Source organism: Electrona antarctica (assembly GCF_951216825.1).
Source record: "Electrona antarctica genome assembly, chromosome: 12".
In the NCBI taxonomy this organism is placed as follows: domain Eukaryota; kingdom Metazoa; phylum Chordata; class Actinopteri; order Myctophiformes; family Myctophidae; genus Electrona; species Electrona antarctica.
The window spans coordinates 43,941,665-43,957,205 of NC_136793.1; the positions used below are offsets into that span (position 1 = coordinate 43,941,665).

At 42.0% G+C, this 15,541-nt stretch overlaps 1 protein-coding gene across 2 annotated transcripts; it reads left to right on the forward strand.

Moving 5' to 3' along the window:
• The first annotated feature begins 659 nt into the window (after positions 1–659).
• On the forward strand, positions 660–3,512 carry LOC306933273 (leucine-rich repeat transmembrane neuronal protein 4). 2 transcript variants are annotated; one of them, XM_079515415.1, is made up of 2 exons: positions 660–941; positions 1,723–3,512. In XM_079515415.1, exons 1-2 carry the CDS (start codon positions 920–922, stop codon positions 3,270–3,272), a joined length of 1,572 nt encoding a protein of 523 aa, XP_079371541.1. In that variant the 5' UTR covers positions 660–919; the 3' UTR covers positions 3,273–3,512. The 2 variants fall into 2 exon arrangements, with proteins under 2 accessions (XP_079371541.1, XP_079371542.1); XM_079515416.1 differs by having other exon boundaries at positions 1,759–3,512.
• The last annotated feature ends 12,029 nt before the right edge of the window (positions 3,513–15,541 follow it).

Here is a 15,541-nt window from a genome sequence, read left to right on the forward strand (position 1 = left end):
ATTCATGGCACATTTCAGTGAAAATGTAAAGCAGTGGCTGCATCACAGTGGAGCTGCAAGTAATCAAAATTGCTTTGCCTCTCCTGAATCATGTCCTATACAGCCAGCGTGTGTGTGTGCGTGCGTTGTGTGTGCGTGTGTGCGCACGCTGTCCGTTAGTTAGCCTATGTGAAGAGTAGACCACAAAGATAATTGAATCTACAGCAGATACAGATAGATAGCCTATTGATACAGAAAGCCCAAGAACCCGAAGAGGTCTCTCTCTCACTGACCAGGAGAGGGCATCTTAAGTCTGTCTCTGTCTGTGTAATGATCCATCACTCCTGTTGCGATAAAGAGTGATTTATTTTAGAGTCCATGGTCAACGCGGGTCTAATCTATAGCAGACACGACTCACGGACTCAGTCGCTCAGCCTCACTCTCGCATGAATCGGACTACACCTGACGCAACGTTATTATTGTCCGGAGACTCCGGACTAGAACAAGGCTACTTATCTTTACTTGGCCAATTTGGGATGCCGCCTCCTCCTCATACCCGAGTGAAATTCAACAATTGGCTGCTCCGAGTTGCATCTGTCTTGACAGGGGAACGTAAACCATGGTGGCATCATCATCGTAGGCTAATCCATTTAATGTTGTCTTGAATTGCAGTCTGAGCATATAGGCTATTATTTAGATGCGTGTACCGTATAAAACTACATGAGATACAGGTCGGCTCGCTCCCGTCCTCCAATCCCCAAATCAACGACAGGTGTGTGCGGCTGTGCGAAAAGCACAACTGGCTTTATACGGCGGCAAGGATTTTGGTTCCAGGCAGCTGTCCGGACCAGTAGGCTACATGTCTTCTAACTATTTGGACCGAATGCGGAGTGCGTCTAACATGTGGACTTGGGACGCGTGCAACAGAAAGCTCTAAAACATGAGGAGCCGCGCAGACATGGGTAGGTACCCTCCGTTCCGCACTTAGCCCATAATGGACACAATTGTCACAAAATTTGAGGCTTTGAGGGTCATAATAAAGTGCCTATTGACTGATGGAAACTCATACACCTTGTCCCTCTCTTAACTGACAATTAGTGTCTGACTGAAATATGAAGCCTATTCAGGGAAAAATAACGGAGGTAAAAAGAGAGAAATCCTCCATCACTATAAATACACTGCCGACGTCTTTGCTATCTTGTTATCAGTGATTACAGGGGATCTGTTTTACTGTGTACTAGCAGCTCATGCTTTTATAGGCTATAGCAATCCCCATTCCTGTGTGATACAGCCAACAATATGCCTGGCAGTGTGGTGATGGATAAAGACATGTACGATGTATGGTACCTATTCAGTTTGAACATATATAGGACACATTAAATAGGTTACTGCTAAGGCTGCTCACACTCACACAACACAATTTATCAGCACATGCAATAACTTAAAAAGAGAAGTATCCTGATTTAATTTGACTCCCTTATTTGAATGTCCATTCTATTTCTTTCAAATCGCTACACAAGTGTGCATTTGAACAGTCAGAGTTAAATTAACACTGAGTGTATGCTGTTATTATTTTAAACAAAACCATGTATACAGTCATGTTATTGTCCTCTTTCACAATAGTTGTGTGTGTGTGTGTGTGTGTGTGTGTGTGTGTGTGTGTGTGTGTGTGTGTGTGTGTGTGTGTGTGTGTGTGTGTGTGTGTGTGTGTGTGTGTGTGTGTGTGTGTGTGTACACACGCAGGACCTCTGTTGCTGTTGAAATGGCTGGTTATCGCAGAATTGGTGGTGCCTGCCATGCTGATCGCTGCTCCAAGTGGCATTCGTGAACGTCCCTGCCCTCAGAGCTGTAGATGTGATGGGAAAATTATATACTGCGAGTCCAACGCCTTCCGCGACATGCCAAACAACGTGTCAGTGGGAACACAAGGTCTCTCCCTCCGCTACAACAGCCTGGTGGACCTCAGAGCCAGGCAGTTTTCAGGCCTTAGCCAACTGGTTTGGTTGTACCTTGACCACAATTACATTGCCACTGTGGATGGACAGGCCTTCCACGGGATACGAAGGCTCAAAGAACTGATCCTCAGTTCTAACAAGGTCACTCAACTGAAAAACGACACGTTCCACGATACACCAAATTTGCGTAATCTTGACCTGTCTTACAATAAATTGCAGGTCCTCCAGCCTAATCAGTTCCTGGGCTTACGGAAATTACTTAGTTTACATTTGAGGTCAAATTCCTTAAAAACCATCCCAATGCGCGTTTTCCTGGATTGCCGAAATCTGGAATTCCTTGATATTGGCTACAACAGATTAAGGAGCCTCACACGTAATGCCTTTGCTGGGCTTCTTAAACTCATCGAGCTTCATTTGGAGCACAACCAGTTTTCCAAGATAAATGTTGCCCACTTCCCCCGTCTCACCAACCTGAGAGCTCTCTATCTGCAGTGGAATCGTATTAAGTCCTTAACCCAGGGCCTACCTTGGATGTGGACATCCTTGCAAAAGCTGGACCTCTCTGGAAATGAGCTGCAGCTGCTGGATGCCAGCACTTTCCAATGTCTACCCAATGTGCAGACCCTAAACTTGGATTCTAACAAACTCAGCTACTTGTCTCAACAAACGGTGGAGGCTTGGATCTCCCTCACCACCATCAGTTTGGCCGGTAACGTATGGTACTGTAACGCAAGCATATGTCCCCTGGTGGCTTGGTTGAGGAACTTCAAGGGCAACAAAGAGTCAGCTATGATTTGTGCGGGCCCCAATGAGACACAAGGAGAGAGGGTGAACGATGTGGTGGATACACGTAACATCTGCAAAGTAACTCCCATGCCCATTACCTCGACTACATCCACCTTCACTTCTCCAACTCGGCCTGAGCTTCCACCTCTTCCCTCACTGCCCACAGAGGAGAATAAACGGACATGGAATGCAACAGCCCTCCCCACACCTTCCGAGGTTTCCCCCACAATCCCTCTGCCAGAAACGGAGTATGTGTCCTATCATAAAATCATTGCTGGTAGCGTGGCCCTCCTCTTATCTGTTTCCATTATTCTGCTGGTCATCTACGTCTCGTGGAAGCGCTACCCGAGCAGCATCAAGCAACTTCAACAGCGCTCCATGGTTAAAAAACGGCAGAAAAAGGTGCGTGAGACTGAGCGCTCTCTAAACTCGCCTCTGCAAGAGTATTACGTGGACTACAAGCCTACTCACTCGGAGACTATGGACATGTTGCTTAATGGGACGGGGCCATACACGTACACCATATCAGGCTCCAGGGAATGCGAGGTATGACCGCTAGCTGGCCAGCAAAAGTCAGTTTCCACTGCGGGGCACAAGAGGTAAAATAAAATAGTATTTTCTATCTGTTTCAGGACGTAATGGGCTATTCAAATCGAGTATGAACTATCATTCACCATTGTATTTTGTCTATAGTTGGTGTGAACTCACTCATCCAAACTATTTCTATAGTTATAGTGCTCAGTGTGAATGGCCCTTTTAAGGTCAGTTAAATAAAAAACGTCTGAGTTTCAGAGGCTAGTTTCACAGCGACTTTGACTTGTATTGTAACACGTGGGGCTTGTTCATGTCTATTTGATGGCCCAGTTGCTATTCTGAATTATGTAGTTTTTCCAAAAGATATGGATCTATGTATTTGCTGTCAAACTGTTACTTATAAGCTCCATTGGTTTGCTGTCAACAATAGAATGATCTAAAAGAACATTGCATGAAGTCACACAATGCAAGTGGTCCTCTCTTGCCCTATCTGTTTGCTACAATTTACAATTTAGGCATTTAGCAGACGCTCTTAATCCAGAGTGATTTACAATAAGCAAGAACAAAAAAGCATGGCAATACATCACATACATAAAAAGTAGTTATCATGAAACATGCATAAGCTAAGGCGTAACAGTGGAATATCTATATAATGAAACTATACATATAAACTATACATATTACATACTATACTATACTATACATATATACTATGAAGTGCTATGGCTACATAAAATGCAATTCTAGTGCTGTCTACGTAACATGCTATACGTCTGTATAAAATGCTATCTAAGTCTATATAAAGTTCTATCTAAGGGGCTAGGGTAAGTGCTACGGGCCATGATGGAGTCTGAAAAGGTGGTTTTCAGACTACGGCGGAAGATTGAGAGTGAGGCTGCAGTTCTGATTGTGATGGGAAGTGCATTCCATAGTTTTGGAGCCAGGAGGGAGAAGAGTTTGGGACGTGTAGAGCGTTGTCCCGGCGTTTTTAGTGAAGGCACCTCCAGCTTCCCTGCGTTGGCTGATCTGAGTGCGCGGGAGGGTTTGTAGGGTTCGATCATACTTGCAAGATATGGGGGAGCCATACCTTTGGTTGCTTTGAATGCCAGCATCAGAGTTTTGTATTCTGTGCGGGCTAAAGCAGTAGGCATTCTCAAGTGCTTTGTTGCAATCATAAATGCATTCTCTAGTAGATAATCACCCAGGAATTTGTCACTAGTGTATCAGACCATGCTGTAGGCAACTTCAGCCCTAGCTGGCCTATGGCTTGAGCCTTATACACCTGCCATCAGCTGCATACCAAGGGCACTGACAAATGTCAGGCGATAATTTGTTTAGCCTTATTTATTCAGAAAGGCAAATAGCAATACTGTCAACAGTTGGCTGCCATTGGGCGAACCATTTAAGGTAAGGTTGCTGTTTTCCGCTTTGTGTTTTGGTTCCTTTGTCCCTGGATAAAGTTCAGTGTCTCGTCAACCATGCATCTTAAACCTGATTTATTGTACAAACTCACAACACATCACATAATAAGGCATTGTGAGCTTGTAGATCTGCTATTTTTATTATTTCACGCGACTAAATATAAATCAGGCTTTACCAAACATCCACAGCAACCGTGTTTAGAGTTTCACTAATGTTTGAATGATGAGCTCCTTCAGCAATGTCAATGAAGTAGCTTGAAGTTCAGCAACTGCCAGCTATAATCCCATGGGTTGATGGACAGCTGACAAATAACCACAAGTAGGGAATCTGGGATGTCCCGATCACGATTTTCTGCTCCTGATCCAATTCCAATCATTTGATTTTGAGTATCTGCCGATACCGATTTTTCCTGATTCGATATTCATACAAAATACGATAAGCGTATCGCAACTGGCCCACCTTTGCAGGTACTCGCCCCTGCGCCATCTGAGCCAGTGGCATTGCTCTCTCCGTCTCTCCTTCTCTCAAGTCACCGACGGGACTGCATGGCAGGCGTGTCCTCCCTGAGTCAAGGCTAGGCTTGACCGCATACCTCAACCGGACAGGAGTTGGGTGGCTTCAGCAGGTTATCAATGTCTTCATATATTGTACAGTTAATATAAAACACATTATTCAGGCACATTTTTTGCACTTTTTTCTCTTTTTCTGTGGCGCTAGAGCGAGACCGGACGGTCGAGCTTCTAGTCTCGAGAACCAAGAACCACAAGTGAATTCTTTTGACATTGGGATTTAATGAGAATATTTTGGCATCGTCTGACAAATTAGCTGTGGACATGTAGTCACTAAACATCCACAAATCTGAAAATGGAGTTTCAATTCAGATATTTAAGCTGAACTCTTTTATATGGCTGGATAGGTACTAGTCCACTGTACGACTCCCAGAATAATCATAACGGAAAGCCTGACAGAAAGACTAATACATTTTGTAATTGTGTAATGTCACCTCTGTATTCTCCTGTCATGCACTGTTTTTGGACATCATTTAGCAGCGTGGTAGACGGTGATTAACAGGGACACTGGGTAAGTGATGTAGTGTCACTGGAATGTTCACTGTTCTTTGCCACCATGTATTTAACTAAACACAGCTACAATTTAATACGTGGCAACTTTCTCTTGCATTCTCCCTGACAGCACAGCTCGGAGTAGTTTTATCTTCTTTCCTATATGCTCTATACATCGCTCTAAAATTATTCTGTTGGTTTCCATTTCCGTCTAGTTGTGTTTAAGGAGTTTCAGTAACGTTGGATGTAATATAAAGTAGTAAAAAAATGTACACAGTTAACTTTCTTTTTTCAATATTTGTATTGATTTCTACATTTTATGACACAGACAAAACAGAAAAAAAGACAGACAGATCAGCTCAGACACGTTGTACACAGTTAACTTGACCAGATCTTTGCCAATCCCCAGAATATCCAGCAGAAAACCTTAAAAATACATTCTGCTGGTGGAAGCTTGAGACGGTCTTATACTGTAGCTGTCCATGTGAGAACTTGGTGTGGGAGCGTTAAATGGCAGACCTAATGGGGCTTCTGCTAGCTAATAGCCCATCAGAGGTAAGGAGCCGAGACTTCCCTCTGCTTTGTTATTCCTTTCCCTCCTCTACAGCTCATAGGGGAGCAGGCTGATTGTGCTTAAAAATGCAATAGGCTTTTTTTGTTATTTAGTTTGTTTCGTGCACAGTGCTAAGTGTGAGCCAGCAGTAAGAGATCTGTCTTCATGATTTAATGACTTGGTATCTTGTTAGTTTCTATGTGAATTCTATGAGAAAATGTGGCATATACAGCATTTATGCTTGCAGTATTATTCCATGACACAAAATGTGTTATTTGTATCAAATCATTTTATTGGGTGTAACTAAATCCTGCAGTTACACATAATAGATTTAAATACAATAGATCTGTGTGGCAAATTAAATGTCTCATGACACAGACTATGGAGACCCTTGCTATTTTGAGACCGAGTTGGACCTGTTGTTTAGAGATGGACAGATTTGTTTGAGACTTGTAAGTTAACTTGTTATTGAGAAACAAACCATTATTTGAATAAATAAGCCTCCGTGCTTTGTCTTTAAAGGTCCTTGCTAGGTGTGGCAAATTCACAGCATCATGTTCTTTTTAACAGTATTATCTTATCTTTAATATCACATTTCAAATTATATTCATAACATTAATATGCAGTGCAGCCGTCCCACACTCGACTGCGAAATGATCCAGTGAGAGCTGAAGGTCTCGGACTGATGGTGCCTTCAGGACCATCATCCTCAAAAAGCAGTGAAGCAACCCTTAGCTCACCGAACCGTATACCCTCTCCACCACGACTTCGCCTTGAGACCCAGTCCATGAATATCACAAACAGGATAGGTGACAAGGCGCAGCCTTGGTGGAGGCCAACCCCCACAAGTATTCAAAAGTATGCATTTTCCCTTCCTGGAGATGTAGTGAGGTCAAAAGTTCAATATTTCTCTTTGAAATGTTGTGGAGTGAAAGTTATAAGTATCCAAATATATATATATAAAGAAAACTACAGTTACTAAACAAAATGACTTAAAGGGCCACTTCACCCGTTTTCAACAAATGCTCATGATAATATGATTTCTGGCTACTCACTCTGTGTCTCATTGGCTGGCTGTGGACAGTTCAGAAACCTGCCTACCAGTGACACCATCGATGGGGAATCCAAGCTAATAGAATCTGCAGGCCTTCTGTTGCTGGAAAGGAAAGCATCTATAATAGAAACCATTGTTCTTGCATTAATACAAAATTAAATGTGAAATCTTTGACCAAACCAGCCTGTCGATGATGTCACTGGTACGCAGGTATCGTCCTCTGAGAAACAAACGGTACCATAATAGAATAAGCATGAGTGAGGACGAAGGTAGGTTGAAAATGGGTGAAGTGGTCCTTTAAGTACACTAATCAAGTAAATGTACTGTGTTACTGTCCACCACTGCCAACCGGAACAAGCCTACAGTGGAGCAAAATGCTTTCACAGTACATTGTGTGGCATTGCTGCTGTACTGGAAAACACACAGTAGAAAATGTGGAGAAATGGGATCTGAAACACAATTAAGTTTGTACACAGTAAAATCCTCAGTGTTGTATCCATTTGTAACGTATTACTTACTAATTATGATTTTAGTAATTTTACAGTGTACCCAGGATTCAAACCCTCAACTTTACCATCTCATTGTACTGTATGCACCCCAGGCCTGCTGCGCCAACAATGTGCCTCGTAGCACATTACTGTAACCATAGAAGATAACAGACACTTAAGCTTTTAGCTTCATTTTCAATCAGGAGGATGAGCTTGGCAGTATAGCAGCTTGTTATCTTTGGCCCCTGGATGGCCCGGTCCACATTGCAGTTAAACTGTCTTTAGATTTCCTCCAGCACTGCTCAGCTGTTTGCATTAAAAGCTGCAAGCTGAACTTGTAGAATGTAAATTTTAATTGGTGCTGTGAAATATGGGGTTTCATGCTTTTCCGTGGGTTTTTCATTGTGGCGTATAATGTGGATAAAATGGCCACTTCCTTCTATGCCCATCTTGCTCGGCTCTGGAGCAGCAGCTGCAGAACATCGTGAGCACCTACGTATGAATCGGCTGGTAAAATAAGCCAATAAACCTATGAGACGTTACCCGATTTAATCAGAATCATTATGTTTATTGGTACAGTATATATTCACATACAAGAAATGTGGCTTCCCCTTAGAAACATAGTTACATATGAACAAAAATGACATATGGCAGATAAGAAAAGTACATTATAACATATGACAAATATAAGGATTATATCGTCATCTGTCGGGGGTGGATAGGAGGAGGATAGGAGTGTGGGTGATGTTTGGCAAAATGTTTTGTGTGTGTGTGTGTGTGTGTGTGTGTGTGTGTGTGTGTGTGTGTGTGTGTGTGTGTGTGTGTGTGTGTGTGTGTGTGTGTGTGTGTGTGTGTGTGTGTGTGTGTGTGTGTGTGTGTGTGTGTGTGTGTGTGTGTAATTTGCGTGAAATTTGGATCAAATCTGAAGGAGTAATATTAGAAAATGTGTTTTACATATGTCGGCCTCCTGGTGGCGCTATAAAGAGTAGATGTGGAAAAATTCCATGCAAAGGTTTTTCCTTGGCCTCTAGGGAGTGTGCATACAAAGTTTTACACAGATCCGTGCAGTTAGAGGTAAAACACTAATCTGTTATAGCGCCACCATGAGGCGAAGTTGAAAATGTTCCAGTGGCATTTCTTCCTCTGCCTAGTGGGAATGTGCGTGCACAATTTCTCAGAAATCACACAACGTGTTTATGATTTGCGGCATTTTGTTTGAAACTGAGCACTCCTGCAAACTTTGGAAGCCAATCTTAGCCAATCAGGATGGAGTCTGAAAAATCTGAAAGACCCGTTTCGTTGAATGGCTCTAGAGTCTAGAGACTTTGTACCACTTTCCGTGATGTTTGGACAAAATCTGTAGGTGTACTGTCCAAAAAATGGTTGTGCACAAAGCGGCCTCTTGCCTCTTGGTGGTGCTATAAGAGGCCAATGTGAAAACCTTGGGGAAGAGGTTCAGCTGTGGCATTTAATTCAGGGAGTGTGTGTGCAGAGTGTGGCTGCGATCAAGCCAACGGTGCCGGAGATTAGCTGTCCACAGACGGACACACACACACACACACACACACACACACACACACACACACACACACACACACACACGGACGGACGGCAAAACATACTCTCTCCACATGCCTTCGGCCTGGTGGAGACAATGATGATCGATGATTGAGGAAGACGCCAAACCCCTAATTGCTCCCGATGAGCAGGTTGGAGCCTTGCATGTTTCCTCCGCCATCGGTGTATGAATGTGTGTGTGAATGGGTGAATGTAATGCACAATCATAAAGCACCTTGCATAAAAATTATGTCAAATTTTGAGGTATTTAGGTGCTTTACTTGAGTAATTCCCAATACTTTCCAATACTTTTACTTGTACTCCACTACATCTTGGATCCAAATGTACTTTTACTCCACTAGATTTACTTGAAAACTTTAGTTACTAGTACTTTGTAGATTTTGATTATTATTACAAAACATACATTAAGCACTTCATCCCAACCCTACAGTATATACTTTTTCACCATTTGAAAATAGCCGATCTGTAGATCTGCTATTTTCAAAAGATTTTATACATTTGAAAACTCGAGTACTTTCTACTTTCGTACATTTTGATACCAATACTTTTGTACTTTTACTCAAGTCCATTTGGAATTCTGGACCTTTACTAGCCTAGTTTTACTGGAGTATTTCTATATTGCAGTATTGATACAATTTACAATTTAGGCATTTAGCAGACGCTCTTAATCCAGAGCGACTTACATTAAGCAATAACAAAAGCATGGCATACATCACATATATAAAAAGTAGTTATCATGAATCATGCGTAAACTAAGAACGTAACAGTGGAGTATCTATGTAAACTATACATACTATACTATATTATATATTATACATGTGTACTATAAAGTGCTATGACTACATAAAATGCATTTCTAGTGCTGTCTACGTAACAAGCTATAAGTCTGTTTAAAATACTATCTAAGTCTACATAAAGTGCTATCTAAGGGGCTAGGCTAGGGCAAGTGCTACGGGCCATGGTGGAGTCTGAAGAGGTGGGTTTTCAGACTACGGTGGAAGATTCTGACTGTGATGGGAAGTGCATTCCATAGTTTTGGAGCCAGAAGGGAGAAGAGTTTGGGACGTGTGGAGCGTTTGCACTTTTACTCAAGTGCAAAATGTACTTTTTCCACCACTGGGCGTGAGCAGTGTGAACAATGAGGACACACATTCTGTAAACAATGCATCATCACAAATCTCGCAAAGAAGAGTTACTAAATATATAACTCTTCTTTGCGATCGTGTAATTGTCCTTTGGTTTACTGAAACTTGCTGAAAATGTCAATACATTTTTAAGTTTAAAAAAAAAATATAGCACTAATATTGCACAGTTAAGGAAATGACTGAATAAAACATAATAAAACACTCAGGCTTCCATGTGCACTTCCGGCACATAGATTAATAAAGTAGGCTGTGGGCTGATGAAAGAAATGAAGAGACAGGAACATCAGACACACTTGCTGCAGTGGCCACGGCACATTCACAGAATTGTACCGTGTTCTACCGTAGTGATATTTGGTTTGTTTTAATTTGCTGAAATAGAGCTTTTTCTGTGTGCTACTGTGATAAGTAGCCTACTTCTTGAGCACAACAATGTACAGTAGATAAGCAATAGCCCAAATTGTGCACCCACACCCCCCTCCCATATTGTTACGTATATACGGTATTCATGTACTCAAGTCTATCCTCAGTACTAAATAAATTACCCTTTAAAGAATGTTTCTAGGGCAAGTATTGCAATTTCTACATTATGTGTGTGTCCAGTATGTGCTATATTAATGACTGCATTCATGTCGGAAATTAGACTTAAAACCCCATATTGCAGTTTAATTTGATAGCCTGTGCAAATGTACACTTGATACAGGGTATATGCGTTATTCATTGTGAATGGTCAGATATCGTACCACTGTAAAGTAGGCCTATATATTTAAAAAAGTTGATCTATTAAGTTAATTTTGGCATCCATTTGTTCCAAGTGTTGTGTAGTGCGTTGTGCAATTAAGGAAGAACAAACCACGCTGAAATATAATTTCTGAAAATTGTAAGCATAAAGTTTTAATGCAGTTTTAATGCAGTACTCAAATCAGCTAGAAACATGTACTAGTACTACTTAGTATTTCATTTGGATTAATTTATTCAATTATAGCTGTTAAACTTTGGCTGAGAAATTGTATATTGTATTGTATGTTCTGCATTAATTCCCTGAACAAGATATTGGGGATTATTATTTTAAAAAGATGATGATGATGTAGGCACCCTTTGGGGCAGATTTTACCATACTAAAACAAATTATACTACAAATTATACTGTAACTGGATTGCATAATGGAAACTCACAAGTTTGATAACTTTACATCATTAAGGGCTTTTATACATGCTCAGTAAGTTCGAGGAGGGAGCTGGTTAACTTCTTAAAAATTGTTAATTAAAGTGAGCCCATATAAATGGGAGAAAAAAAGTGTCACGATAAATTCACATTGGCTGAATTCCTGTTGGTTTTAGGCCATATGGCTGACATCAGCTATAGCTACCTACACAATTTGGTGTATGTGAAACCCAAATGTGGGGGTGTAATGTTGACTTGGCAGACAATTACATGCCACGGTATATTGCTGGAATGCTAATTTCTTTGGGAGACAATTTGATTGAGTACTTTATTAATCAAAATTTTAAACAGCACAAGGTACAGTCAGACATTCAGCCTAGAAGGATAGTACAAAATGACTTATTTCCATTTTGGTTCAATTCATCAGCATAGCATAAAAATTATAATGCATGTCATCAACAAATGTACAAAGAATAAAATGAGGGGAAAAAGTGAATGACACCTCCTTTCTATGGGAAAATGCATGTATCCCCCCTTGTGGTCTCCTCACAGATGATTTTGGCATTCCACATTTTGGTGGCAGAGTAGTAGAATGAGAATTTGTTTTTGTTATGTAGTCATCGATTTTGATTATTGTTTTCGTAAAATCAATTGCAACCGCTGTGATTTGTCATGTATTGCACTGTACATGTATTTTATCAGTGTTTTTGCTATGAAATGGCTCGGATGGGTGAGTGATGCAGTGCAATAGGAGTGCAATACAGCACTGTTGCCTGTTTTTATTTGATATCCCTGGTGAGGATGTGGTATAGGCACTGGTCGTTGAGAATTTGCGATGCTGTCTTAATTACATTTGTGTCTGTGTTGTAAGAATGCAAATATTAATATTTGTGTTCGTGTTTACAATGGAGATAACATTTCACTCCAATGCAACAAGCATCAGCTGTTCATCTAAATTTTGGTGTTATGAATTTCTCTAGTTCAGTGTTTTGAGTGTCACGCAGCATTCTGGTGTAAATATGGTAATGTGTACAGTTTGGATGAATTGTTGTCTTATCATTTGCTATGACCAGAGGCATGCACAGGTGCAGGGCAGAGGGGGGCCTTTCTTTACTCTGGTAGCCCATATGCTCCTCTCAAGTAGAGCAAATGGGGTCACCCCCTATGTTTTCTCAGTGTATTTTTGAGCGGTGCCTCCGCTCCAATACGCAGCTCTGTCTGTCTGTCTGTCTGTCTGTCTGTCTGTCTGTCTGTCTGTCTGTCTGTCTGTCTGTCTGTCTGTCTGTCTGTCTGTCTGTCTGTCTGTCTGTCTGTCTGTCTGTCTGTCTGTCTGTCTGTCTGTCTGTCTGTCTGTCTGTCTGTCTGTCTGTCTGTCTGTCTGTCTGTCTGTCTGTCTGTCTGTCTGTCTGTCTGCGTCCGTCCGTCCGTGGAAAACTGCAACGCGGTAACTGTCATTTCTCGATGCGGGGCTGCTCGCCGGAACCGGGCCGGCCCCCATGGCACGTTCCTGGGGGTCTGGATGTTGCGGGGAGCCCCCAGGGGCCCCCACACAGTACATTATTTAGAATTAGATTGGTACAGACAAGTGAGTTTGATGGTTAGAATCAAATGTTCAGCCTTGACTGTAATGGTGCATAGCAACGTTGTCAAATCTATAAGATGGATAATGAGCTGTTTACTGAGTGGAACACTTAACACAGATTTCCAAAATAACCTGGAAGTAATTTGGCTGGATATATGTGCCTGGAAGTTAAAGTGACCTGCAATGTTGGAAACGCACAGTACGGTTCCTTTTTTAGCTTAATATGTAAGTGTGCAACTTTGGCCTGGCCGGAGATTTTTTTGTCCATTGCCTTAGTGACTATTGATTTAGTGATTGAATACGTTATTAACAGTTTTGCAAATAGTACAGTCAGTAGTGGTACAATGGTGCTAAAAGGATGACACAAAGCAATGAGGGCTTATTGTCTCCACCAGGCCGAAGGCATGGCGAGATAGTATGTTTGTCCCTCTGACGTCCGCCCGTGTGTCTGTCCGTCCGTCCGTCCGTGTGTGTGTGTGTCCGTCCGTCCGTTACCATCTCCGGCACCGTTAACCCACCATGAGGCAGATTTTCACATTTTTACCTATAATAACTGCACCGATCTGCGTGAAACGTTGAATGCACACTCCCTAGAGGCCAAGGAAAAACCTTTGCCCTGCATTTTTCACATCTGCCTAATATAGCGCCACCAAGAGGCTGACTTTTGTAAATAATTTTTTTAAATATTGCTCCTCCAGATTCTGTCCAAAAATCCCGCACATCGTTACACAGTAGTCACGTGCTCAAGACGGATCTGTCCGATATTTCATATTCCATTGACTAAAATTGGCTTCCAATGTTTGCAGGATTGGCCCGTTTTGAACAATAAGCCTCAAATCATGAACGCAGTGTGCAATTTACGTGACATTTTTCACGCACTGTCCTACTAGGTTGAGGAATAAATCCCACCCTTTTCACATTGGCCTGTTATAGCGCCACCAACAGGTGGATTTTTAAAAAACACATTTTTGGAACAAAATGCTTCAAATCATCCAATTGGTGTAAGAAGAAATGGCACCCTATTCACATTGGCCTATTTTAGCGCCACCAGGAGGCCACAACCTGACCTGGTCTGGTGGAGACCTGTGCCCTGAGGGGCACTTTTTTTAGTTTCCATTGTGGTCCTGTGTATTCAGTTCATACTTTATATCACCACCATTCATGTGTATTTCATGCATTTTATTTAAAGGAAATGACATGCATTACATGCTATTATTACTTTACATTATGTTACATCACTTTGTGTGTCAAGTAATGCGTTATACTACTTTCATGTTACTTTTGCATTGCTTAAAAAACAAAACAAAATGAAGCCCAAAAATAGGATAAGGTACTGTATAATATTACTGTTAATGTATGAAAGTACAGTAGGCGCAATATAATAGAGAATGCGACAATAAACATATTTAGCCCCTCAAAAATAAATTAAAAAAAGAATAATCCCACGATTATGTAACCCATTTTTAAAGTGGTGCAACCACTTCAATACGGAGCTTTGTGTGTCTCTGGCTGGCTGCCTGCCTGCCTGGGTCTGTCCGAGCACGGACCGGAACCGGCCCGGCCTGGGCGCGTTCCTGGGGGTCTGGATGTTCCGGGGACCCCCCGGGGGCCCCCACACGGTAACTCTGTCATTTCTCAACCGTTTCTGCGGGTCTGGAAGTTCCAGGGAGCCCTCGGCGACCCCTACACGGAGTTGCACCACTTCACACAGGTGTGATTTTTCACCTGGACCTTCTATTTGCGAGGCAACAGCACTACCGACTGCCACCGTGCCCTCCATATTTGAAAAATCTGACAAAGAGTAGACAAACTGAAGTACTTCACATAATAACTGTAATATTACCCAATTAACCCCAAATAATGCTTACGGTATATTGCTTTGAGAGACTCATGAAAGTAATATTATGTAATGTGTTACATATGCAATGCGTTATCCCAACACTGTGTCAGACACAGCAGTGGATAGAGGGAAATTGGAACGAAGTGGAGAGAGATCAATATTGCATGTCTGTAAAGCATTCTCACCACAGATAAATCAGTGGGTGGGATTATCGTTGCAGCCGAGGAGAGAGGCATTTCATCAATCGGAGATCAGGACACTGTATCGATCGTCCAGCCCATGCATGTTTGACATTATTGAGTCCTTTCTGTTTCTGGCAACTCCTTGGGACCTCCATCTCCCAGAGGCCCAGAGGAGTGAGCTTGATTGGGTGGCCCCGTGTAGAGCTTAGTGGTCAGGTGGC